Below are 24,522 nucleotides of genomic sequence, written 5' to 3' on the forward strand. Positions count from 1 at the left end.
ATTCAATTTTTGTTTTCCTTGCGCCCCTGCTCCCGAGGCCGAAACAACATGAGGGCCACATGCGAGCGCGCACCATCTTCTTTTCTTGCATCAACCGGGCGCAGGCAGGCGGGCGCCTACGGGGGACCGCGCTTGAGATATACAGTACACGAACAATACGCGCGCATACAGAAGTACAAATTCAAAGATGACTGTTACGATAATGTAATGCTTGTTAAGCTACTGCACATAGATCAGTATAGAGTTACGCACACTACGGCGGGTGGGGGAATGGAGGCGCAGACGCCCATTATCATCATTATCACCATCTCCCTGCTAAGAGCACGGAAAAAGGATCGCAAACATCATTTACTTGTTCCGGGTTTTTTTTCATTCTTACTCTCTATATCGAATACATAAAAAACATTCATAAAAAAAAAAACCCCCTCAACCCGCTCACCTTGAATGCTTGAATCTAGTTCGCTCTAATAGTGTCTTGGCGTAATCCGCCACCAGTTTCAGGGGCACACTTCGCCGCCAAGGTCCCTTCCCCCTTGACTTGCCTGCCCGGGATTTTCCAACAAGCGCCGTTATCCGCATTCTTCCCCGTGCGACCGTGTCAAAAAGCCATGGGCGCGTGTGTGTTTGTGTGTGGGTGTGGTGGTACCTCAAGCCGGGTCATCTCGTCCATGGCGTTACGGGAGGCTGGGGTTTTCAAAGACAAGGATCGCGCCACTGGCCGAATCAACAACCATTTCGTCATAGGCGCGGGTTCGTCGTCGTTGCCGGGGGGCCCGTGCCGTCAAGTGTCTTGTTGGAAAAAAATGCAATCATCCCTCTTAGTCCCATCCGATATAGCTTGTTTTTGGGGCGAGCCCCGGGTATGGCGCGGACGCGGACGTCTATGGGGAAGGACAGTATGGTCCCTCGATGCCCAGTGGTGCCGCACGCCATTTGTCTTCCCAACAACTCTCGAATGTCTTTCGTCGTCTCTCCTACGCGGCTTGTCACGCGCGGCAGAACCCCCCCCCCCCCCCCCCACGCCGCCGGATGGCTCTGTGTTGCCACTGATCAATGGCTTGCTGATACGATGCCGCTGCGGCCTGATAAGAAAACATGGCCTTGGCAAGGGCGCGTCGTGCTGCTGATACTACATTGTGGTGGTTACACCGTAACGCCTCTCCCCTCTTTGCAGCATCAACGGCCGCGGCCTCACTCCGAGCGGTGCATGAACGGGCATTCCAGATCCGGGCATCATGCCCTACTCTTCCCTAGCCTTGGTCGCCTAGCTTACCATTCTACCCATCTGTATAGGGTATATGGCCTCGGCCATGGGTGTAACCCCCTCCCCGGCTTGCAGGCCCCGTCCGCGGCTCCGTTAGCAAAAAAGAAAAAAGCAAGAAATGTTTAGGAGAGCAGGCCAGTTAGCAGGCTTCCTCGTCATCTTGCTGCTTCTGCAGAATTTACCCCCATTGTGCTCCTGCGGAAATCATGCGTGCCAAACATGTCAAACGCCCGTCACCGCTGCCCGATTGACCCTTCCGCCAGCCTCCTTCTCAAAGCCTTGGCCGGGTCTTTGACCTGAGCCCTTCGGGGGTCCTGTTAGCATAACGCCAAGGTGGAGAGTGCCAAGTATCTCGAGATGAACCACGGCCCAGGAGATTTGAGTCCTGCTAGCCACTTGGTGGGGAAAAGTCGCGCTCATAAACAACCCGTCTGCCAAGCCAAATGGGTGCCAAGCGCGCGACCGCCCCTGAGTCACGAAAGCCCGTTCTCAGGCTACTGGCAAAGCAGGTTTATCACCAGAGTGCCATTGTGGCTTAGGCTTGGCTTGCTGGGTGCGCTAACTGCGACGGTGTGTGCATAACGTAGAGGTAGCACACACAAAGAGCTATGAGAACCTGTTCTTGTCTCGGTGAAATGTGATTCGCTACTCGGTCTTTTCCCAGAAAAGGGTGGAGAGAGAGGGGGATGGTGAACTTATCATGGTCACTTATCTATTTTTAGGGCGGAAAGGACACACACTGCAGAAGCTTATGTCGCGCTACCACGGCCACGCTCCCCGGATCAAGATTGAAGGCGAGGATACCAGCCCGTTGCCGATCAAATGTTCGACCAGCTCCTCACCGGCTCATGACCGAGCTCCCGTTGGCGAGATTGCTTTTTCACCACTGGCTCGTCTTATACAAAGCCGCATCCATCTGTATCAGACTGCTTCACGAGCAGACTTCTCAGCCATGTATATAAACACGGCCCATGCCGATCCCTGGAGAGTCGCAATCATAACCTTTCCCAACCACCCACGCGGCCCCGCGTAACTGTAGGGGGGAAGCGTGGCACTCACTGTGCGACCGACCGCACCCGGTCGTGCCGATCCGGCCATCCCGCGCGCCCCGACCGTCGGGGCAACGATTCTTCTCCGGAGCAACCTGCTGCAACGGCCCAATGATATTAGGCTGGACGACAGCCTGCGTCGCAGCCATGTGCGGGCTGTGGGGGAGACGCGCAACCCTGTTGCCGCTACCCCGCCCCCTAATGCAATAGTTTGTTGAGAGGGTAGTAACATAGCCATCGGCCAGCAATATCAGTAAGGTTTGATGGAATGGCCGGCCCATCTCTCTTGAGTATCACCGATCCCTCAACGGGCGCCATTTTAGTCATGGTAATGTCAGTCTATTGAGATGGTCAGAGAGACCGGCTCTGAGGGATGACCAATCAGCCAGCTCATGCCATCCATCCTTTCACCCTTCACGTCATCTCCGACGTTCACCCGGCTGGCCACGTCGATGCTGCTGCTTGCATGGACGATATACATAGTAAGCATGCCTGTCTGTACTGTACGTGTGAAGGACAGCCCTAGCTCGACCGGAGTCTGCAGGGAGGCCAAGTATCATTGCCGAGCACCAATCCTTGACTGAATTACAGGGCTACCCAAAAAGTTTCATGTTAAATTCAAGACGATGAACTTGGGTTTATCTGTATGCAAGTTCAAGATTAAGGCTCATTGATCAGTTGTGCTAGGCCCTATAACGAAAAAGAGTACGCCCACTATAGAATGATCATTATACCGATTCGTCGTTTTCTTGTTGACGAACACCAAGTCACGTATTCGGACTTGCTAGATTTGAATGAATAGAGACCTGTATTCCTGGCATCGACATACACCCTGCACGCCTGCTTATAATAACCTTGTCAGCAATGTGTGACTTTCCACCTCCCGTTGTATTCCAGACTTATAATGCATCCATCGGCGCCGCCACAGCACATTATCGACACCATAGCGCTGGGACCGGACCATTTTGGTCAGATTGGGCTAAACCCTTCTCACTCGTTTGGCAGCATTGGGTCATTGCGTCCCTGTCACACTAATACCTTGGATTATGACTGTAAGCTTTTGCATCAAGTTGCAGCTCTAAGGCCCAGAGGGTTATCTCTCAGTTGGACGGATGTCCATCCGCAATCCTTCGGTTTCTCACCACTGCCTTGGGTCTTCTATCTCTACCCCGAGGTGCTGGGGTCAGCGGTGTGCTTCTGCCGAACCACCCTTTCTATACGGTTTCCGAAAGCCGTGGCGAATTAGAAAGACGATGGCTTCTGAATATTGTGGATGACGACTCATCTAAACTGCGATGGATGGGCGGGCTTAAGTAATGCATTGCGGCTCTTTGCGAAGCGTCTTCTCAGACGCATCCCCTCCCTCGTTCATCTGTAAGGTGATCAGATGTACCGGCTTTTACATGAAATTCTTCGGCAGGGTTTCTGTTCGGACGTATTTTCAGCCCAATGGGTCCTAAAAAGAAGGAAACTACAGCGAGAAAAGGCGTCTATATGAGTATTGCGCGCGTAGCTGAAGAGGTATTAAGCATATATTGCGTCAACAACCGCCTCTGGGGCGAAAGAAATAACATCACGAAAGTACTTCCTAAACATAGCGGTTTAAAAACCTATAAGTAGAGCCCGAACATCGAAACGAGCTTTCGCAGACAGTTGCCCCTTCCATGGGAAGTGGCTGCTCGAGGCTGGCCTCCTCCGGGAGGAGATCGAAGGGCAGCTGCACGATATATAAATTGAAACGCTGATACATTTGGGAGCCTTTATCCCTCCGGTTATGGAGTACACGCGGTTCGTTCCGAGCAACGGATGGGATGATGGTCACTATATCCAGGTCTGCCGTTGCAACTGTCAGTCAACATGGAGTGATTCCACCAGACATAGTAGATGTTAGGGATTCGAATAATCTTGATGCAATTTAGAGATAAGCGAATCGGTTTGGTCATCAGACCTATTTCCCAGAGGCGTGTGGCAAAACGACTGGGCTGCATGCGACATGGTCAACTTGAGGAGGATGAAACCTTTCTGTCGGCGGACAAGGCCAGCTTATATTCACGACACTGGTCTCGTGCAGTCTCTACGAAAGAGCCCATCGTAATTAAGCCTTAATAAAGTGTCGATTTGTGCATCCCTGACAAGCCTCGACAAACAGCCAAGTGTAAGAATTGTTTCCCCAGACGCAGACAGACAGAAACAATCGCACAGACAGCCGCTTAAAAGCATGCTCTTACATCCTCTTCCCAGTTCCCCGATCCGGCGGGCTGGCCGAACGCCCGGGTCCTGAGAGCCTTGGACGCCGTTTCATCCCGTATTCAACGTTCTACGGAGCTCCGCAATTGCCTTAATCGGGGTTCATATGGTCTGTGGATAGGAAGAAGCTCTTGGGACCTACCTGAAATACGACTGGATGTTCATCGCTATATACTAGGCAACAAAAACATAACTCACGTGAACCAACCTCGGAAGCAATTAATTCAGAGCAAGGTCTACCGAAAAGATTACTTTAGTCTGGGCCGAGAAGGCCACAGAAAGCCAGATTTCCGGGTCGTTGTTAAGCATGAAATCATCCCAACTTTCCCAAGGCTAACGATATTGCCATGAAGGGTCATAAATCACCTTTGGTTCCTAGCAGATGCAGACAGGCAGTGAGAGAGCTCTTGATGAGTGTAGTGATGCACTCGTCTTTGTTCATTCGTGTCCTCCTGCCCGTTTCCTTTCGTTTCCCATTTTACCGTACTCGACTTGGATCGAGAAGCTTGCCAAGATGAGGATTCCTATTCTTGCAAGCTCTTTGTTGCTCAATTTTTCATTTGCGGCGCCATTGAGCCATTTCGCAAAAATGGATCAGAATGTTATGGCGATCCAAACAGCCATTCTCACCATCTCAACGGCTTCGTCAAACCTAGATTCTGTCCTCAGGGTGATTTCCCCCTTATCTTCTTTGCTCTGAGAGGTCTTTCTGATGTTCCGCCGTAGGCTCTTACGCCCGATCCCAAGGGCGTCCAGCAGTTTGATGTCGCCATCATGGGCGTCGAGTCTGCTCTCACCCAAGCCCGTACCGACATCATTCCGACCCAGCCGGTATCGATCGTCGACGGCCTCACGCTGCAGAACGCGGCTGACACGATGGTCAAGAGCTTAAAGATTATGTTCATGTCCTCGATACTCCAGCGCCAAACTCTGGACCAGCTCGGCGTAACTCCCGTGCTCTTGAAGTCGTACATGACCCAGACTCAGCTGTCGGACGTTCTTGGCCAATATACCGGCCGAGGATGTGGCCAGCGCTACAGCTGCATTCAAAGATGCTGGTGCTACAGTTTCCATGGGGGTTATGTCCCCTAGCAACGCCCCGCTGACCATGCCGGCTCCTCCACCAGAAGCTCCTCCATAGCCAGCTCCCCCCCAAGCTGTCTCGTAGCCGGCGACTATAGGATATCAACAAGAAGAGGCAATACCGCAAAAGATGCTCGCTTTTGTAGCATTTGTAAAAAATGTGGACATACCTTCGAGCGACGTATTTAAGGCTAATCTTAGGTTATGAAAACTTAGTATAGGGAAACAAGTGCCGCGCTGCGATGTAAGCTGCGTCAGGGTTCATCAAAATTTTGCTCACTTCGTCTTTGTATGCCGAACGGTTCGGAGATGTTGTTAATATGGAAACTTGTCATAATTCGGACTAAAACTATTAATCCATTAAACATGATTCAAAATCAACTGCAACTCTCGGTACTAAGTTTGCTTGAGTACCGCCCAATAATGATTGACTCCCACTGCTGTATGATTTCAAGAAACCACATGAAGTCGCCTAGAAACAGGTTTTGAAAGATCCCGTCAATGAACATCCTCAACTTCTTTTGTCTGTCCACGCTACGCGGCATGTGTCACCCTTGCTCCAGGACCGAGAGCCTCCCTTTTGCCAGATCATCGACCTTTCACGGAACGACTCCTGCATTTCTTGCCACTCCTGATCGGTAAAATCAACCTCATGCCCTCCGAGGAACCATTGAATATCTGCAGGAGATAATGTTCTTCAGTTCCAGAGTACGCAAGCACGGTCTTCAGGCCAGCCGTTATCACAAATATGAAAGTGCCGGCAAGCGGTAAACCTGTGTGAGCAACGTACCACGCCTCATACGGCCCCATGGCGACATCCTCTTCCGAAGATAATAGACGTCATAATCAGATCCTCTGTTGATAGACTGGGAGGGTTTGATGGCAAATGGATATACCATTGACAAGTACTACTTCGAGAAAGCCATGAACACAACCGAGATGCTCCTTCTTCCATGACGTATGCTCTTTGAAGAAGCAAGGAATTCATGCCTTCACGGAGTACTGTACTTTGTATCATGTTATAGATGATGTGCATCTTCTCGCTGAAGATATTATAACACAGCTCGACGCGGTAGAAGTCACAGCAAAAGCAGAAGTATACGGTAGTCGACAGCGCAATGCCAGTGGATGAGTTTCCTTTCCCGTCCCTCTGGACAAAAAGCCAAGCTTTTGTCGCAAGGTTGTAGGCAGCATTAATATCAGATTCCTGTACGCATGTCAGCTTCTCGCTCTTGACTCACCAATCAGCAACCTTGCCATGCCTGCGCCGGCATGCCCCGCCGCAGGCCTACGTAGCAAAAGGGGACCCGATTGGTTCTCGTGACTGGTTAATGAGCCAGTGTCCAAACGACCGTAAGCTCTTGGCTAATTCCCTGGTCCAACCAGTTGCATGGCGTGTCGGTGTGATTAGCGACAGCCTGATTCTGTGTCTAATGAATAAAATGGGGAGGGCATCCGCCGCGTATGCCTGTCCACAGTCCAACTTATCTTGATGCCCCTTTCTTCCTGTCTCTATTACCTGCATCGTTTGACCATCCGCCTATTTTCCACTGTTGTATGAAATCTGGACATGTCTGATCCCCAAGCCTATACCGTCGGCTGGATTTGCGCCATCACGGCCGAGTACGTTGCGGCCCGGGCTTTTCTTGACGAGGAACATGTTGGTCCGCGACGAGTCGCCCAGCACGATAACAACAGTTACGTTCTGGGCAGGATCGGCAGCCATAATGTCGTTGTTGCTACCTTACCCCATGGTCAATACGGCACGACCTCGGCAGCAGCGGTCGCTAGAGATATGCTCCATAGCTTCCCGAACGTGCGTATTGGATTGATGGTTGGTATTGGAGGCGGCGCGCCTAGCCAGAAGCATGACATCCGACTTGGTGATGTTGTTGTTAGCAGCGCACGTGACGGAAAGGGCGGCGTCTTCCAGTACGACTTCGGCAAAACCATCCAGAATGTCAAATTTCAAGAGACCGGGTTCTTGAATCAGCCACCGACACTGCTGCAAACGGCTGTTGCAACGCTCAGGGGCACGTATGAAATGAAGGGCCACCAGCTTCTTGACGCTGTTAATATAAAACTGGAGAAGATCAAGAAGAAGACGAAGTATACACGCCCTCACCGGGCAAGTGACAGATTATACAAGCGTAACATTGTACATCCTTCAAGTTCCACTGACGGCTGCGACGTTGCGTGTGGCGATAATGCCGCTTACCTCGTAGCTCGACAAGAACGGGACGAAGAGGACGACGACCCTGCCATTCACTACGGCTTAATTGCTAGCGCGAACCAGCTGATGAAGGACGCGCGTGTTCGGGACAAGTTGGCGGCGGAGAGGGACGTTCTCTGCTTCGAGATGGAGGCCGCCGGCCTGATGAACCACTTTCCGTGCCTGGTCATCCGGGGAATCTGCGACTACTCTGACTCGCACAAGAATAAGGAGTGGCAAGGCTTTGCGGCCATGATGGCGGCAGCGTATGCCAAGGATCTTTTATGCCAAATTGCGCCTAACAGTATCGAGGCTGAGAAACCCGTGCACGAAGTGCTTGATTCCAGTTAGTGTCGAAGACTTCACTTTATCTAATGCTATCTAACTTTGAATAGTTCAGGATATTCTTTTTGAAGTCCAACAGGGTGTACAAAAACTGAACCTTACTAAAACCGAGGATTTATCTATCGCCCGTAAATCTCATTTCGTTGTACCGTTTCCTTCTGATCCTGACTTCGTTGACCGGCCCGATATTTGGGTGTGGACCAAAACGCAACACGCAGGATCTGAGAGGCGCTTTGCTCTTGTGGGCCTTGGCGGGTTTGGGTATGTCTCATCGGCTGCTACAAGAAATCTATACTGACAAAGCCACAGCAAGTCTCAGGTAGCCATTCAATTTGCTCACTACGTCCGCGTTACTTTCCCCAATACCAGCATCTTCTGGGTCAACGCCAGCACGAAAGAGACATTCGAGGACTCCTACCGTTCTATAGCAGAAGTCCTGGCGCTCCCCTGCCGCCACGACCCTGGTGTTAATGTCTTAGCGCTGCTCCGTAACTGGCTGCAGAGAGAGGACGTGAGCCCCTGGCTGATGATTGTCGACAATGCTGATGATGTCAAAATGCTATTTTCCAAGCTGAGTTGGGAAAAGGATACATCGATGCCAGTAGCGTCATATCTCCCTAGGACGGACAACGGCAAAGTCCTAGTGACGTCGCGCAGCTGGGATGCCGCAGAGAAGCTCACGGGCAGCGGCAAGATGATTTTTAGAGTCCCGACAATGGAGGAAGCACAGGCGTTGCAGCTTCTCTACAAGAAACTTGACCAAGATGTCGACGAGGTCGCCGCGTTGCGCCTGGTTCAGACTCTGGGCCATATCCCACTTGCTGTCAACCAAGCGGCGGCATACATCCACAAACGAAGCTGGGTGACAATCCAATCATACTTAGAAGAACTCCAGAAGAGTGAAAAGCGGAAGGGCACTTTGCTGCGTAGCGACAGAGGGGACGTCCGACGATACGACGGCGTGTCTAATTCTGTCGCTCTGACGTGGCAGTTGACATTTGAGCAGATCAAACGGGAGCAGCCCCGGGCGGCTAACCTCCTGTCGCTGATGAGCTACTTCGATGCGCAAAACATTCCCAATTATATGCTTCATGGCTATAACAGCAGCGACAATGGCAACGACGATAATGAGGACAACGACGATGGGAATCTGGAGGACGACTTGGATGGGCTCCAGAGTTATTCTCTCATTACGATGAAAGCCGCATCGGGGTTTTGTGAGATGCACTCGCTAGTACAATTTTGCACAAAAGTTTGGATTTCTGAGTTTGGCTGCCCAAAGCGATGGAAGAGACTCCTCCTCCACTCGGCCTCACAACACTTCCCATCGGGCAACTTTGAAACATGGGAAGAGTGTCAAACATTGATGCCCCATGTGGAGCCACTGTTATCTGAAGAGCCGCCAGAGGAAAGCGATCGATTGGAATGGAGCGGATTACTGATGAATATGTCTTGGTACTTTGTCATGATGGGCGAATATTCTAGAGCCGAGGCGGTGGTACAAAAGGCTGTGAGTATTCGTACAGAAATTGTAGGCCAGGAACACCCGTCAACGCTCACCAGCATGGCCTACTTGGCTGTAACATACCGGGACCAAGGGCGGTGGAAGAAAGCAGAGGAGCTAGGGGTGTGGTTGGTGAAGACGCGCCTAAGGGTGCTTGGGGATGAACATCTAGACACGCTTTCTAGTATAGCTGATTTGGCATCAACATACTGGAGCCAAGGGCGTTGGAAGGAAGCAGAAGAGCTAGATGTGCAGGTAATAGAGATAAGAAAGAGAGTGCTTAGGGATGAACATCCTGACACACTTGCCAGTATAGCTAACTTAGCGTTAATATACTGGTGCCAAGGGCGTTGGAAGGAAGCAGAGGAGCTAGGGGTGTGGGTGATGAAGACGCGCTTAAGGGTGCTTGGGGATGAACATCCTGATACGCTCATCAGCATGGCCAACCTGGCTCATACTTGGGAAAGCCAGGAAAGGTACGACGATGCAAGAAGGTTGATGCGTGACTGCCTAGGACTTCGGCAGCGCTTCCTTGGGGTGGACCATCCCCACACTAGATCTTCCCTTTCGGCCCTTAAACAGTGGGAGAGGGTTGTTTCACAAGGTCTGAAGAAGATCCCATTTGTGAAGAGGCGAACCATCTTTAAGGTTCTGATGCGAAAGAGGCGAATCAGATTTACGCGCGGCTTATATAGACGATGAGAGCTTAGCTAGAAGATCGACAGATATAGATAATTAGCGTGAAACTCTGAATAATATAAGCTAAATAAGCCGACTGATCTACAAATCCTACGATAAATATTGGGAGGTGGAAGAAGAGCCGAGGAGGAGAGCCCAAATGGGTACAAGGCAGGCACCCTTTCTCTGGTTAAGGGGGCCTTCAAAATGATTACTAGTAGGTAGCAGCAGCCAATTCAGGCTTTGTTAGCAGTTTTCCCCTGAGTACCTGGTTACTACAAGCATAGTCTAACTAAAACATTTTGCGACACCCATTACGCCTTTTACTGTAACAGACCTGACTGTTGTATTTCAAGTTCAGCCTCAAGCGACACAGCTCTCCGAGCACTTGCATCAACCCTTGGCAGTGATGTTTGTTGGACACGTGGCAGAAAAATTAGTCTCTGGACTGTTCACGCTGGCCTGACGTGATACAATCAAGCGCATAAGATGACCAAGATGGGGTTTCCTTGAGCGCCATGAGGGTGGTTGATAACAGCTTAAGGCTTAAGAGAAAGTCGCATTCTATGAATAGGAGTATACTCAATGTGGTTCTTAAACATGAATACCGAGATACGTAGCAACAGTTATAGTTATTGAGATTCTTAAATCACACACAAGTCCCTCCATTGTTTCCGTATACGGCAGAAACCAGCCGATTCTGTGCTGTGATACTCGACAGAATTATTGTTTTGTTGAAAACCACAGGCCGAAATCCACATAATTGTTGGAGCATCATTGTCACATGACCGTACGACACCCGACGATTCAGCACATCTGGAACAAAGGGCACAGACTGGACACTTCTCCCTTGGTTATTCCAAGAAAGAGACCGATGTACGCTTGGACCGAAACCGACACACAAACGTACTGGACAGAGGATATCCGTTCTTACGACAGCCAAGTCTTATAATTAAAAGGTTAATCATGGGCATACCTTTGATTCACCCTCTCTTCTGAAGTACGAGCGTGCCAGAGTCCATTCAACACTGTTGCCATTTCTCCTCCCTTGTACTGCTCACCGTTCCCAATCTTGCCATGTTCAACCCTGATCCTGTTCAAGTAGCCGGGCTGCAAAGAAAATGCACAGGATTCGATGTTAAGTTGGAGTATATTGCTGGCCATATCATCGATAATAACAAGTACAGATCGTGAAAAGTTGCTGCTGCTGCGGCGGCAGGAGCCTCGAATACTACGCACAAGCAAACAACCGAAACACCCAAGAAGCAAGCCCCCTAAGACTCCAGCAGCCGAGCCCTCGGACCTGTGAGTGTTGGAGGCATGTATACTAGAGGCAGTTATCAGATTCTATTACCTCTGGCTGGTACTGCATCCTCGACTGCAGCGTTTTGAGTAGCATGAAAATCATGTCCCGCCTCCCATGTTACGAAATGTAGCTAGCTAATGGTCTTGTGACAGCCCTGCCGATTGTCGCGACTCGTTCAACAGCCGATACCAAGACGTGTAGAAAGCCAAGGGGACCTACGGAAACCACATAGGGCAAGTATTAGATAAGGCGAGGCAAGCAGCGCTATGTATACGGTTAATACGGCCCACCTGGCCGTCCGAATTGGGTGTTGGCGCAACGGCAACCTGTGCCGTGACAAGCTCTTGTGATGGACTAATTGCGGATCATCGCAATGCGGCCAGCTTTTTAGTCCAGGGGGGGCGGGCTGTGACAGTTGGCGGCCTCAAACATGTTTGTGCATATCACCTCAGTGGTTTCCACCACTATGTGGAATTTGTGAGGCAAAGTCGGGCCGGACCTTTTAGTCTATGCCGGGATAAGGACTGTAAAGAAGGATAAAAACACTGGTGGTCTGGGACGCAATCACCCTGCCCTTCTCTCAATGCGGAAGAATGTATGGGGAAGACGCAAGATTGACCAGCCGCCGACGACGTTCCAACGACCAGAATCCACTCTTGCGTTTGCTCGGAACGTTAAGAGTATTCGGGTGAACTTTTACATACCATCCAAGGCTGTCCATTCCGTGGGATAATCAGAATTTGGCTTGCGGGCTTGTTTCGATAGAGTCACTCAACCTCGTATTGCGACTGCCCATTCGTCCTAAATAGGAGCAAGACATTAATACCAGCTATATTAAGATGCTCGGGAGTGTCTTCGGGGCTTGCCGCTGCTGCAGTAACAGGGTTGTCGCCCTCAATTTCGGCTATGAACCCGCCCCCTTTAGCCCGTGAGTCGTAGGCCGGGGCTTTCTGCACTACCTAATACGGAGGGTCCCAAACACTCGCTGTCCGCGGCCAACACATATCCCGTGAATGCCATGACCTTGTTGGGAGCATCTGGGCGTGCGCAGTGGGGCTCCTCCTCGTGGCCTCACGCCCTTGTTGCTTTAATATGTTCAGGAATCCAAAGCTCGGGCTCGGGTGGCCCAGCCGTGGTCTCCGTGTTGGGGTTGTGTTGACATTCCGCTGGGCCCTGAACGAAGCATTAAAGATTATCTTCCTCCCTGCGTAGGTTTCAAAAGTAACAACGTTTCGATCTCTGTTCTTTGGAGGACTTTTTCAGTGCCTCATCTTGGCCTAGGCGCTCTATAGTGGCCACACTTAGAGAATATACTGTCACGCGGTCCTAGGCGGTAGACAACGCCAATACTCGGGCGTCTTCACGTTAGAATGCCCTACCCACTCAGCATAACGCAGTGAAAGTCACCCATCCGCCCACAGAGGCATGTCACCGTTGAGAAATACTAACTTGTGGTAAAGTAGCGCCATCGCTAACGGCCCAAGACGAACCGGAAAATGCTTCGATCCTCCGCAGCGATGCTGACAATGACAACTTCCGAGGCCTGCCCGCCAGACGAAAGTCGCGTATGAAGGTGCTGATGAGGGTGTTTTCGAGATGGGCTATCACTGTGGTCATCATCGTCTCAATCTACGCCGTCATCTTGGTCTACTCGAACAAGGCGGTCATGGACCAGACGACCAAGCGTCAGTACAACGCCCTCATCACCGGTCTCTCGATTGCGCTGGGTCTGGCGGTCGCCAGCAGTCTGAACCATATGGTTGCCGAACTACGGTGGTGGATATTGAGCCGCCGGTACAGGTCGAAGCGCAAGGTTGAGCTGATTCTGCAGGCCGACAACCTGAAGCATACCATCATGTTGGCAGCCAGGTCGAAGCGTTGGTCGATTCATCTGGCAGCCTTGGGCTGGCTCATACTAACAATCGTACGGCATTCTTATGTCTCCTCTTCTCGAAGGCATCAGCTCACCGATATGTTAGGGCTCCCAAGTCGGCCTCGCCGCCATTGGTCTATGCTACGCAACCGACACAGCCGACAGGCAAGCGTTGTTGGTACCTGGCAATGTATCAATCGCAAACATGGACACGATAGAGACATCCAAACTTGTAAAGTCGAGTTCCAAGGAGCTGGGTGCGAAGCAGTACACTGCAAATAGGTCAGTACTTCTGAAAAAAGAAAAAGAAAGAAAAAGCCTAATCCCTGCACTGCCATTGCTGATCTTACAAATGTAGCTATGGCACACTTTCACTAGCTTATGATGTAGACACAGTCGACAAGGCTCCCTCGGCTCAAGCCATCTTTGTGCCGAGCGATCCTTTAATGTTTTGCTCAGAAAGCCTCTGCAAATACGTGTTTTACGAGACATCACAGCTGTCCACCACAAATGAGAACACCAACCCCCTCACCATCGCCACAAACCGAAGCATCAACTCTACCTCCATATGCGGCGCGTGGCCCGTAACGAGCGGCGGGAACGGGTCGATTCCCAACATCACTGTCGCGCTCGAGAACAACGGCCGTTTCGAACTCAATCTCCCCGTGCGAGGAGGCACCGACCAGACGACCTTCATGACCAATATCGGGTCCAACTGCGGTCCAGGATGCGCCGTGGTTGCTGCCTTTGAAGCATCAGACACCTCTCCGTGGTACTACTCTTGCAACGTGACGGTTGGACAGGTCGCCAACGCCACGCGTCCGGAACACCAAGTCGGCTCCAACCTGACGGCGTTGGCTGCGGCGGCTATCGCGCTCCAGGGGTACGCGGCCTCCTCCATGGCCACCAACGCCAGTTTCCAGTACCAGATATATCCTGCCGAGTCCATCTTCGGCACGCCACTCAACGGCACGACAGAATCAATGCAAAAGCTGCTTTCAAGATTCGCCATCGGGGTGATCGCCGTCGCAGCAGAGACCAACGACAAGTACGTCGTGGAAGGGACCATGCCCCTGAAAGGCACCAAGCTCAACGTATCACACTGGAACTTTATCAACTTGATTTTGATACTCACCGCAACGCTCCAGTTGTCGCTCGGTGTCGCTGCTGCGCTAGTTGCCAACCGGGTGGTGGTGCCTGACGGGGGTGCAGTTGAGATGGCGCAGGTGATGAGGGCGATGGCGATCCGGGACCGAACGGCGATCAGTGACGTGAGTGAGAAGGGGTCGGCTGGGGGACCCAAAGCGACTTCATTATGGATATACAGGGATCATTTGGTGTCCGACGATGGGATGTACGATTTGCACATGGAGGAACAACGAATCCACCCTAGGAGCGAGCATGGTATGATTGAGATGAATCCTCAACGGCCAAACACTGGGTATACCAGTCGTGGGTCAACACCGCTAAAACAGTAGTTGACAGTTTGGTACATGTCGTGAATTCAAGACGTAGGGTTGTATCTCATGATTTTCAAAACAGTAAAACTATCGATGCCTTCTGTGCTCCTTTGTGCTGATAGGCGTAGACGAACGGCTATGTCGGTCACATCCACGTTGAAAGGAGGGTCGGCGTGAAAGCATATAGGGGCAGTGGCAAGATTCCTAAGGATCTAGCTCGTCCCTCTGGTATATCTTGAATTTCGAACACACTATGCAGCATGGGCTGTTCCTTCGTTGCCTACATCCCTTCGCGTCGTGACTCAAATGAAGAGCTCAAGTGAATCATCAATCGTAGCAAAGGAAAGCGTTTCTGTCCGTGGCGGAAACTCAGTAGATCAAATATGAAATGATCACGAAGCGGACGAATGCCGTATAAGAACCGCCTATGAGGATTTCACGGAAGAATGGAAGATTAAGGTAGTGAGGGGAGAGAGCATTTGCAACAATGACTCTTGAAGGTAGAAATTGGAAATGAATAACTTATGAGGACTATTTATCAGCCTTACCTTGCTGGTTGCCTTTTGGGCGTTATAGACTACAAGACTTGACTGGAGCCTCTTTATGTTTAGGTGCGAGGAAGTACTGGCTTTTCCTGACTGCACTCTTCGGCGGAAACTAGTGCTATTAGAAGTCACAGAATACATTAACCCTCCGTTGCACACGCATTCTGTTCACAGGTGCAAAAGTTTGTACCCTCCTGAACGAACGGCCAACATCGGCCCAAGCCGGTTGTGCTCGGGTTGGGGCCGGAGAGTATGACCTTTCTCTAGGTTCCGATTCCGGAGTCCACGACCATGCACGGCACCGAGCAGGTCAACAAGGATGAGTTCAGAAAATGAGCCATTTTCACATTGCGTTAATTCCCAAAACTATGTTTTGTGGATACAAATCCTCAATACGGAGTTCTCTGGCCGCCTAACCTCTGAGAGACACATGTGAACTTTGACATGGGCCGATCGTGGCCGGTCATATCTCATCCTGTAAAGTAGAAATGTAGGCCAGAAGCAACATCCTCGCGCTTTTCCCTGCTAAAAGGGCCCTCATTGGGCAAACTTGCTGTTCAGACCGAATGGTCAGACCACTGCGGTCGTCTCACAACAACATCGAGGTTGCCAATCGTGTGCTATTTGCCCGAAAGCTACCCGCTATGAATGAGAAATGATGAAGATTAGTGGAGTCAGAATACTAGAATCCAGGTCGAGATGCATGATTAGCTTCATCCAAGTGAGGGGTTTAGACAGAGCTATAAGCTACCGGTATCGGGAAGTTACCCCTCCCAACGCGAGATATTTGAACGAGCTATCTCCCGACACAAACAACCGCACGAAGCTTACTTCTCATCGTACTCTGATAATATTGTTTGTCGGAATCCATCAACTACCTACCGCCCACACAATCAGACCTGGTACGGCGCTCGCGTCAAAGAGCCATGGCATCTATCGCAATGGAAACATCTACAGATCGAGGTAAAGTAGTAGAGGAACGCATCCGGGTGTTCGACTCATCTGCTGCGCCCCAACATTGATCCAACCCTTCTCGATATCTTGGTCGATCGAGAAGGAGCACTGGGTCGAAAAAGGGGGGCACAGCAGGGAGTTGTTCTGAGAAATACCGGCGAACTTGATCTGGATAATACCAGCGAAAGGACATGCTTCTTTGACCCCCCTGCCCAATGTATGAGTGATAAAGGGCCGTGACGTACTAACATGTGCAGCATCACGCTTGATCTGTCAAAATGTCGACTGATAAGATCACCTTCCTCACCAACTGGTAGGATTGCTCGCGTGATGACCGTTGCCGACGCAATCTGACACTGGACCAGGCACGCTACGCCGTACCATGCTCCGCTCTACCTTGCTCAGGCCAAGGGGTACTTCAAGGAAGAAGGCATCAAGGTCGCTCTGCTTGAGCCCAATGACCCCAGCGTACGGCAACTCTGGCAATTATCTCACTGTCTCGGGCGCTAATCCCTCAACAGGATGTCACCGAGATCATCGGTACCGGCAAGGTCGATCTCGGCTTCAAAGCCATGATCCACACTCTCGCCGTGAGTCTCCAGTTCGTCCTCCTCAGCTCAGCGCTGACACTACTCTCAGGCCAAGGCCCGCAACTTCCCGGTTCTCTCCATCGGCAGCCTCCTCGACGAGCCCTTCACGGGCGTCGTCTATCTCAAGGACTCGGGCATCACTACCGACTTTCGCTCCCTGAAGGGGAAGCGGATCGGCTACGTGGGCGAATTTGGTAAGATCCAGATCGACGAGCTGACATCTCACTACGGCATGACGCCCGACGAGTACACGGCCGTACGCTGCGGCATGAACGTCTCCAAGGCCATAATCGAAGGCACCATAGACGCCGGCATCGGCCTGGAGAACGTGCAGATGGTCGAGCTCGAGGAGTGGCTCGCGGGCCAGGGCCGCCCCAAGACGGACGTGCAGATGCTCCGCATCGACGAGCTCGCCGAGCTCGGTTGCTGCTGCTTCTGCACCATCCTGTACATCGGCAACGAGTCCTTCATCGCCGAGAACCCGGACAAGGTCCGCAAGTTCATGAAGGCCGTCAAGAAGGCCACCGACTACGTGCTGGAGCAGCCCGAGCAGGCCTGGAAGGAGTACGTCGACTTCAAGCCCGTCATGGGCTCGGACCTGAACCGCAAGATCTTTGAGCGCAGCTTCGCGTACTTCTCGCACGACCTGAAGAACGTCGACCGCGACTGGGCCAAGGTCACCAAGTACGGCAAGAGGCTGGGCGTCTTGGACGAGAGCTTCAAGCCGAACTACACCAACGAGTTCCTCGACTGGGCTCTCGACGAGGACTCTCAGGACCCCACTGGCGACCAGAAGAGGATGGTCGAGTTGCAGAGCGAGGTTGCCTGCAAGGGCGGCTTCCGTCGCTTGAAGCTGCAGTCCGCCGTCAAGGCCTAAGGACTTGGAGGCTCTGCAATAATCGCGGATAATGTTGGTTGGTACGAGGGAGGGCTTCACTCATTTTGCCTCGCATGACCTCTTCACCCAGGGAATCGTCGGTCACTTATGATAGAGTTGCGTCGGTCAACCTCTTTGGGATACAATACAAACCAATCCTGGGCACATGCAGCATCTGTAACCTCGGTGAACCATGGTGAAGTCACCCGCCAACCCATTGTGTCGGTCAACGATATCCAGCGCTGGGTTTCTCGTGATGATTCGAGTGTACGAGGATGAATTCGCCGAGCGGCTTGTGCGAATGCCATGTTCTGGCATTCTGCAAGACGCTAAAAATAAAAACAAAAACAAGAGCGGCTGTAGTTATTGGAATCAACCTTACACGCAAGCGCATTCATTGTCTTACCCTGGTTTATTCCAAGTGTGACAAATCATCATGGTCGAAACCATTGCTTGGCAACCCCCCAATCCAACCAATTCTGGTCTTCGCGGATGACTGCACGGGCTGCGTACTACAAAGCAGCTATCCGTGTCGTGTTTGCTCGCGACGCGTGTATGTGTGTCGGCTTTGATCAACCGACAGCTGCTCGATGGCGAATGGAATCGCCAAGCTCTTATCAAAGCTGGGCCACAACCTTGATTTTCCATGGCTCCCGTCTTAGCCGTCAACTTAGTAACATAGTGTGTCATCGAGCCACATGGGAGCATCGTCACTGGATTGGCCGCACTTCACGGAGATTCTTTCAAAAGTTCCGATAACGACCATGGCCAAGCCATGGTTAATCGCAATAAACATGCCGGCGACAGCGGTGCAATCATATCCCAACATCCCAACATCCCAACATCCCCAACACATCCCGGCTCCAGGACAAGCACCCGGCCTTGACCTGGTTCGTTACCCCCCCTCTCTCCTCTCCTCGCCGTCTGATAACATCATGCTTCTTTCTGCCATCGCAGAACGTTTGGGCTTGTGCCAGCTTGAGGAGCAAGCAATATTGGTTGGCTACACAAAGAAGTGAGACACGAAGATCGCATATCGGGCCATTTCTCGGCGGCGGCGGCTGGCGCGGGGCGAATCAGCTCACCCAGGACCCCTGGAATGGCTGCCCTCCTTGCTGCCATACCCCTGATGGGAAATGGTTCGCCTCCGACACCCGCAGACCCGCAAGCTCATGCTTAATTCTAAGTTGATATGGCCCAATCACTGGGCCTCGTCCGTCATATGTAGTGTTGATATTGGGCCTGCTGGGCCTCCCGGACGCATTTGCCTCCTTCGCCTCCGTTTGTTTGCTTCCTCTCGACAGTGAGCTTCGCCAATTCGATTCGTTCTCAGTGCTTCGAGGTTTCCTTGCCCCAGGCTTGGATCCGCAGACTTACTGCCGTGTCAGGGACGTGCGGACAAGGTTCCCGGACGGGATCGGCGCTGCCCCCCCCCATGCAACGTTTTCCCTCCTCACCACATCACCACATCACACACCTGACCTAGTAGTAAGTAAAGTACGTTGCCAAGGCGGTGCCTCCTAAGGTATCGCAAACCTGGACCAACGCATCAATGCCTCCTCGTGCTAGGCCGCTCTATTGGTTTGCTTCCAGCTCCAAGATGTGTGTTCCCTTCCCAGTCCCCTGACCTGGGGGTGGAGAGACTGTGCGTCACGGCTTGAGGTTCCCTCACTGGTTGGCTCTCGGCACTTGTCGTCCTGTGTTCCTTTAATTCAAACCGGTCAAGGGGACCCACGATACGCCGCTCCAACGAGAGCGTCGGACACGGCTTCTACTGTCGAGCCACCGTCGAATGCATCTACCCTCCTGCCCGAACAGGTAATGCTGGAGGCCGATATGCTCGAGAGGGAGAAGAAGCAACGGTTCCAAAACTCTTGCATCACTTTTTTCTTGCAACTTGATCATGCAGATTGAAGATAGAAGTGAGTATAAGACCGGCCTGCCTGCAGCGTCTTGGATGCATTGTTCATCACACCGCTGACCGCCTCGACAGCAACGATCTCAGTCATTCTTTTCAACACCAAGCCGCTCGCTATCTGAAGGAGCCTGTTCACTCTTTCGAGCCCATCAGTTCTCGTCATCAAAGTCACGATGCACGCCGCAACGCTTCTCGCCCTCCTGCCCCTTGCGGCCGTTGCCGCCCCCTCTAAGCGTGCGCAGCCCGCCCCCGTGCTCAAGCCCCGCGGCTCGACCCTCGTCGCCGACAAGTACATTGTCCGGCTGAAGAACGAGGCCAAGACGGGCGCCCTGCAGACCCTCATGAGCACCTTCTCGGCTGATGCTGACCACGTCTACAACTTTGGCAACGCCCTCCGCGGCTTCGCGTCGACCCTGAACGCTACCGAGATCGAGAAGCTCCAGAACGACCCCGACGTCGACTTCATCGAGCAGGACGCCATTGTGACAATCAAGGCGACGCAGAGGAACGCTCCATGGGGTCTTGCCAGAATCTCGAGCTCCGAGCCCCGGTCCACCACGTACAGCTACGACGAGAGCGCTGGAGAGGGCACCTGTGCGTACATTGTCGATACCGGCATCGACATCGACCACCCTGTAAGTCTACGTCCCCCCCCCCCCCCCCCCCCCCTTCGGGCCACTGAACTATGCCTCTGACACTGCCCCGACAGGAATTCGAGGGCCGCGCAAGCTTCCTCGCCAACTTTGCCGACGAATCCGACGTCGACGGCCAGGGCCACGGCACACATGTCGCGGGCACGGTGGGCTCGGCGACGTACGGGGTGGCCAAGAAGACGACGCTCTTCGCCGTCAAGGTGCTCGACTCCAACGGCGAGGGCACCAACTCGGGCGTCATCGCCGGCATGGACTTTGTCGCCGCCGACGCGGCGGGCCAGAAGGGCTGCAGCAAGGGCGTCGTCGTCAACATGTCGCTCGGCGGGCAGAGCTCCGAGGCCGTGAACCAGGCGGCCGCCGCCATCGTCAAGGCGGGCCACTTCCTGGCCGTCGCGGCGGGCAACGAGGCCGCCGACGCCTCGACCTCGTCGCCCGCGAGCGAGGACAGCGCATGCACCGTCGGCGCGACGGACATTGACGACCTGCTGGCCGAGTACTCCAACTTTGGCACCAGCGTCGACATCCTCGCCCCCGGAACCGACATCAAGAGCACCTGGCCTGGCGACAGCACCGTAAGACCGCTCCGGATCCGGTCGCTCGCTCCCCCTGTTTGTAAGACAGAACGCTGACGTGAAGCCGTTTTTCTTTCTTTTAGAACACCATCTCTGGCACTTCCATGGCCAGCCCCCACGTCGCCGGCCTCGCCGCCTACCTCCTCGGCCTCGGCTCCGCGCCTTCGAACCCCGTCGAGCTGTGCAGCTACATCGCCGAGACTGCCCTCGACGGCGTTGTCGGCCAGGTGCCCCGCAGCACCGCCAACAAGCTCGTAAACAACGGCTTCGCCGGAAACGGGACCGCCAAGCGCACAGATGGTTCCGTTCTCGGCAGGAAGCTGAACAAGAAGTTCTCCATCCGCGCATAAGTGAACAAAGCGGTGGCGGGCGGCGGGACGTGAGAATATCTTCTCAGGTCGTCCCTGATAGAACTGGGTGATCCAGTCCGATGGGTATGATGACGCGGCATGAGGTTCTCCCGGAGACTCTCCGGCATATGACTTCCAATCTTGTACAAATTAGATTTCACTTCCGATATGTATACATGACCTTTTTGATGATTTCACTTCTTCGTTGTGTGGTTCAGTGCGCTACTGGGCCTTCTTTCGACCGAAGGTACATATGGTTCATGAGCAAGACCATTCTTGATCTAGGATATGGCTGATGCAAGAGTGTCAACAGGTGTCATTCGCGCATGCAACAATAAAGACTGTCAGAAACATGAAGGCATGTAAGAGATACCAAAGTGTATCAAGAGGCTGTCGCCGCCTTTGCCGCTTGCCGGCCGGCTATCCTTCCATAAACCACGCACTCCAACAACGACGAGCCGCCCAAGCGGTTATCTCCATGGACGCCACCGGTGATCTCGCCCGCCGCCCACAGGCCATCGATGGCGGTTCCGTCTTCTCTCAGAACCTGCGAGTTGTCGTTGAACGCCGCGCCGCCCATCGTGAAGTGTGAGATGGGCGTGACGCGGCCGATGCAGACCTCTTCCTCGCGGTTGGCTTCTCCGGCCGCAAGGTTCCAGCGCCCAAACGTCCGCCTCCCAAAAGCCGAGTCGGTCCCCGACGCCACCGCCGCCGCGTACTCGTCGACCGTCTTGATGATTGCCGGGCTCAGCTCCTTGACCCTCTTCTTCTCCATCAGGCCTTTCCACAGGTAGAAGCCCAGGTGTCCCGCCGCGGCATCGCACGCGCCGGGATCCATGAGCAGCGTCACGTCCCACTGCCTGACGGCGCCGTTCTGCTTGGGCGGCAGCTGCATGACGGCCCTGCTGACGTGCTCTCTCGTCTCCATCTCGTTGACGAACCTCTCTCCGCTGCCCGAGAGCAAGATGCCGCCTTCTCCCCGGAGTACCTCTGCCGCAAGGAACTTGTACCGCGCCGAGGGGTCCTTGGGGTCGACGAAGCCGGTCGGGTGCACCTGCACGCTGTCCATATCGACAAACGCGGCCCCGACGGCCTCTAGGATGCCATGAGAAGCGGCCCGGGCCTCGTTCGTCGACGGCAGACCTGCCAGATCCGGGCGGTGCTTGGCCAAGAGACCGTTCGCGTCGCCGGCGAATCCGCCCGCGGCGAACACAACGGCGCCCGTGAGGTCGTGTTCTTGGCCGTCTTGAACGTAGCGCACGCCCTGGACAGCTCCGTCGGCCACGTTGAGGGAGGTCACCTCGGCGGAGCTGCCGAGTCGGAAACCGGGGTTCTCTCCGAGCTTCTTCAGCAACGTCGTGACGATTGCTGCGCCCGGCGGGGTCGTCCCGGCCCCTCGATGGGTCCGAGGAAGCGAATGCCCGCCCAAGGTGGCCACGACGCTCAGGTCGACGCCGACGTCGTCCACGAGCCACGTGACAGCGTCGGCGGAGCTGCTCGTCAGGAGATCGACGAGTCTGGGGCGGTCAACCACGCCCTTGGCCTCGACGAAGCGCTTGCCGCCCGAGCGTGCCGTGTCGTCGTAGAATGAGATGTCCTTTTCCACGCCGGCGGCCTTCTGGAACCGCGTCCCGGCGCCGTTGATGCCGGACGACGCCTTGATGCTGTTCCCGCCGGGCTTCGGGGCGCGGTCGAGCATGTGGACCGAGGCGCCGGCTTTGAGAGCCTCGTGTGCGGCCGACAGGCCGGCAAGGCCGGAGCCGACGACGATGACGGACCCGCGTGGTGTCTTCGCCATGGATGCCGATGAAAGCCGAGTGCTGTGGGTTATGATGCTCAATTTACTGGCGATGGGTTGATGGTAGAGCATGCTCAGGATGGCTGCGAGGATGCCGAAGACGAGTGTGATGACGAAGCGGCGCATGGGACGGATAAACATTCTGATTTCAGGTGGGAGATGGGGCGAGGCCGTCCTCTAAGTGAAATGAGGCCTATATAGTCGTGCGTTCCGGCCGCGGTGCTCGGTGGTCGTGGGCAAGTGAAGTCAGGCGATTTCGAGTCGTACGATGTGATCGGAAGAGGGACGCGATTGTGGTCTTATTGACAGGGGAACTTTGTCAGGTCAGCATGTGGGCCTCGAAATTCACGTAACACAGAGTCGCTGAGTTACAAGAAGGTATAATAAAATACTGCTAGACTCTAGTTAATGGCCTTTCTTCGAATATGCTTTGCGATAGTTTTACGGTATGATTCGCGGCCGTTCAATGCGTCTGGGAGCCACGCATGTGAAATATCCCAGCATTTACGAATCCAGAGCATGCCAGACGTTTTGGAGTACCCGTCCAACTTCAAAGCGTCTCACTTCAGGACATATGTCCTATTAGACGTATATCCTGCATAGGTCCGAATCTAACAGTGCTCACCTTAAGGAACATCGGACAGCGTTAGTTACTATGGCGCTATGTTATCGGCGTACAAGATCCGAGTCGCCCAAGGCCATCGTCCTGCATCGTGGAAGAAAACGCGCAACGTGACGTAATTACCTAAAAACCATCAAAGGTTCTCGAGACGCCCGATATTTTCGAGGATCAGTTTGCTTGATACCGTGCTGAGATTTCACGTTTCTTACGAACCACCACTTGTAAGGCGCAGTTCTTGGGCCAGGGGTAAGAAGGGAGGCATAACAGTGTCACCAAAAGGGAGCAGAAGCACATGTTTCTAGGAAGCGTGGGTGGTTCCAATCCTCGAAGCAAAACACAGAAACCCCCCGGGTGGGAGCCTCCTGGAGAACGCGGAATGCTTCGCACCGGCTGCCGTCGCACCTTTCGATCGATCCGCCAGCTCTTTTAGAAGGCAGTGATGAAGAACAAGTTCTGAGAACGGCGGCTCTTGGCTATTTGGGGGATTGCTTTGGACTCCAGGCCGGAAACTCTGGGTTTTCAATGATTGCCAAGGTTAAACCTCATGCAGAGGAATCAAAGAGCAGGCCATTCTCAGATAGGCTGGGTCTATGTATGCCATTCACATTGCCGAAGCTGGCAA

The 24,522-nt window shown here is 53.3% G+C and overlaps 7 protein-coding genes across 7 annotated transcripts; 5 read left to right on the top strand and 2 right to left on the bottom strand.

The window, feature by feature from the left end:
- Nucleotides 1-5,149: 5,149 nt before the first annotated feature.
- On the top strand, nt 5,150-5,652 carry LY79DRAFT_672356 (uncharacterized protein; the record flags this gene model as incomplete). The annotated part of the gene is made up of 2 exons (XM_060564039.1): nt 5,150-5,230; nt 5,287-5,652. 2 exons carry the CDS (start codon nt 5,150-5,152, stop codon nt 5,650-5,652), a joined length of 447 nt encoding a protein of 148 aa, XP_060410822.1.
- Nucleotides 5,653-6,001: 349 nt separating this feature from the next.
- Nucleotides 6,002-6,562, bottom strand: LY79DRAFT_563676 (uncharacterized protein). The gene is made up of 3 exons (XM_060558584.1): nt 6,540-6,562; nt 6,434-6,464; nt 6,002-6,321 (listed from the first exon to the last, which is right to left on the bottom strand). Exons 1-3 carry the CDS (start codon nt 6,540-6,542, stop codon nt 6,155-6,157), a joined length of 201 nt encoding a protein of 66 aa, XP_060410823.1. The 5' UTR covers nt 6,543-6,562; the 3' UTR covers nt 6,002-6,154.
- Nucleotides 6,563-7,042: 480 nt separating this feature from the next.
- LY79DRAFT_563680 (uncharacterized protein) lies at nt 7,043-10,479 on the top strand. The gene is made up of 3 exons (XM_060558585.1): nt 7,043-8,201; nt 8,251-8,461; nt 8,510-10,479. Exons 1-3 carry the CDS (start codon nt 7,214-7,216, stop codon nt 10,404-10,406), a joined length of 3,096 nt encoding a protein of 1,031 aa, XP_060410824.1. The 5' UTR covers nt 7,043-7,213; the 3' UTR covers nt 10,407-10,479.
- A 2,776-nt stretch (nt 10,480-13,255) lies between these two features.
- Nucleotides 13,256-15,039, top strand: LY79DRAFT_522246 (uncharacterized protein; the record flags this gene model as incomplete). The annotated part of the gene is made up of 3 exons (XM_060555429.1): nt 13,256-13,612; nt 13,668-13,843; nt 13,920-15,039. 3 exons carry the CDS (start codon nt 13,256-13,258, stop codon nt 15,037-15,039), a joined length of 1,653 nt encoding a protein of 550 aa, XP_060410825.1.
- A 1,759-nt stretch (nt 15,040-16,798) lies between these two features.
- LY79DRAFT_672358 (NMT1/THI5 like-domain-containing protein) lies at nt 16,799-17,987 on the top strand (the record flags this gene model as incomplete). Its single annotated transcript, XM_060564040.1, has 4 exons — nt 16,799-16,833; nt 16,886-16,988; nt 17,042-17,110; nt 17,160-17,987. 4 exons carry the CDS (start codon nt 16,799-16,801, stop codon nt 17,985-17,987), a joined length of 1,035 nt encoding a protein of 344 aa, XP_060410826.1.
- A 2,091-nt stretch (nt 17,988-20,078) lies between these two features.
- On the top strand, nt 20,079-21,480 carry LY79DRAFT_672359 (subtilase; the record flags this gene model as incomplete). Its single annotated transcript, XM_060564041.1, has 3 exons — nt 20,079-20,540; nt 20,615-21,130; nt 21,214-21,480. The coding sequence occupies 3 exons, from the start codon at nt 20,079-20,081 to the stop codon at nt 21,478-21,480; spliced, it is 1,245 nt and encodes a 414-aa protein (XP_060410827.1).
- A 184-nt stretch (nt 21,481-21,664) lies between these two features.
- Nucleotides 21,665-23,694, bottom strand: LY79DRAFT_563692 (flavocytochrome c). The gene has a single exon (XM_060558586.1). The coding sequence runs from the start codon at nt 23,417-23,419 to the stop codon at nt 21,863-21,865; it is 1,557 nt and encodes a 518-aa protein (XP_060410828.1). The 5' UTR covers nt 23,420-23,694; the 3' UTR covers nt 21,665-21,862.
- Between the last annotated feature and the right edge of the window lie 828 nt (nt 23,695-24,522).

The sequence above is a fragment of the Colletotrichum navitas genome (assembly GCF_030913465.1).
Source record: "Colletotrichum navitas strain CBS 125086 chromosome Unknown LY79scaffold_63, whole genome shotgun sequence".
NCBI lineage: Eukaryota > Fungi > Ascomycota > Sordariomycetes > Glomerellales > Glomerellaceae > Colletotrichum > Colletotrichum navitas.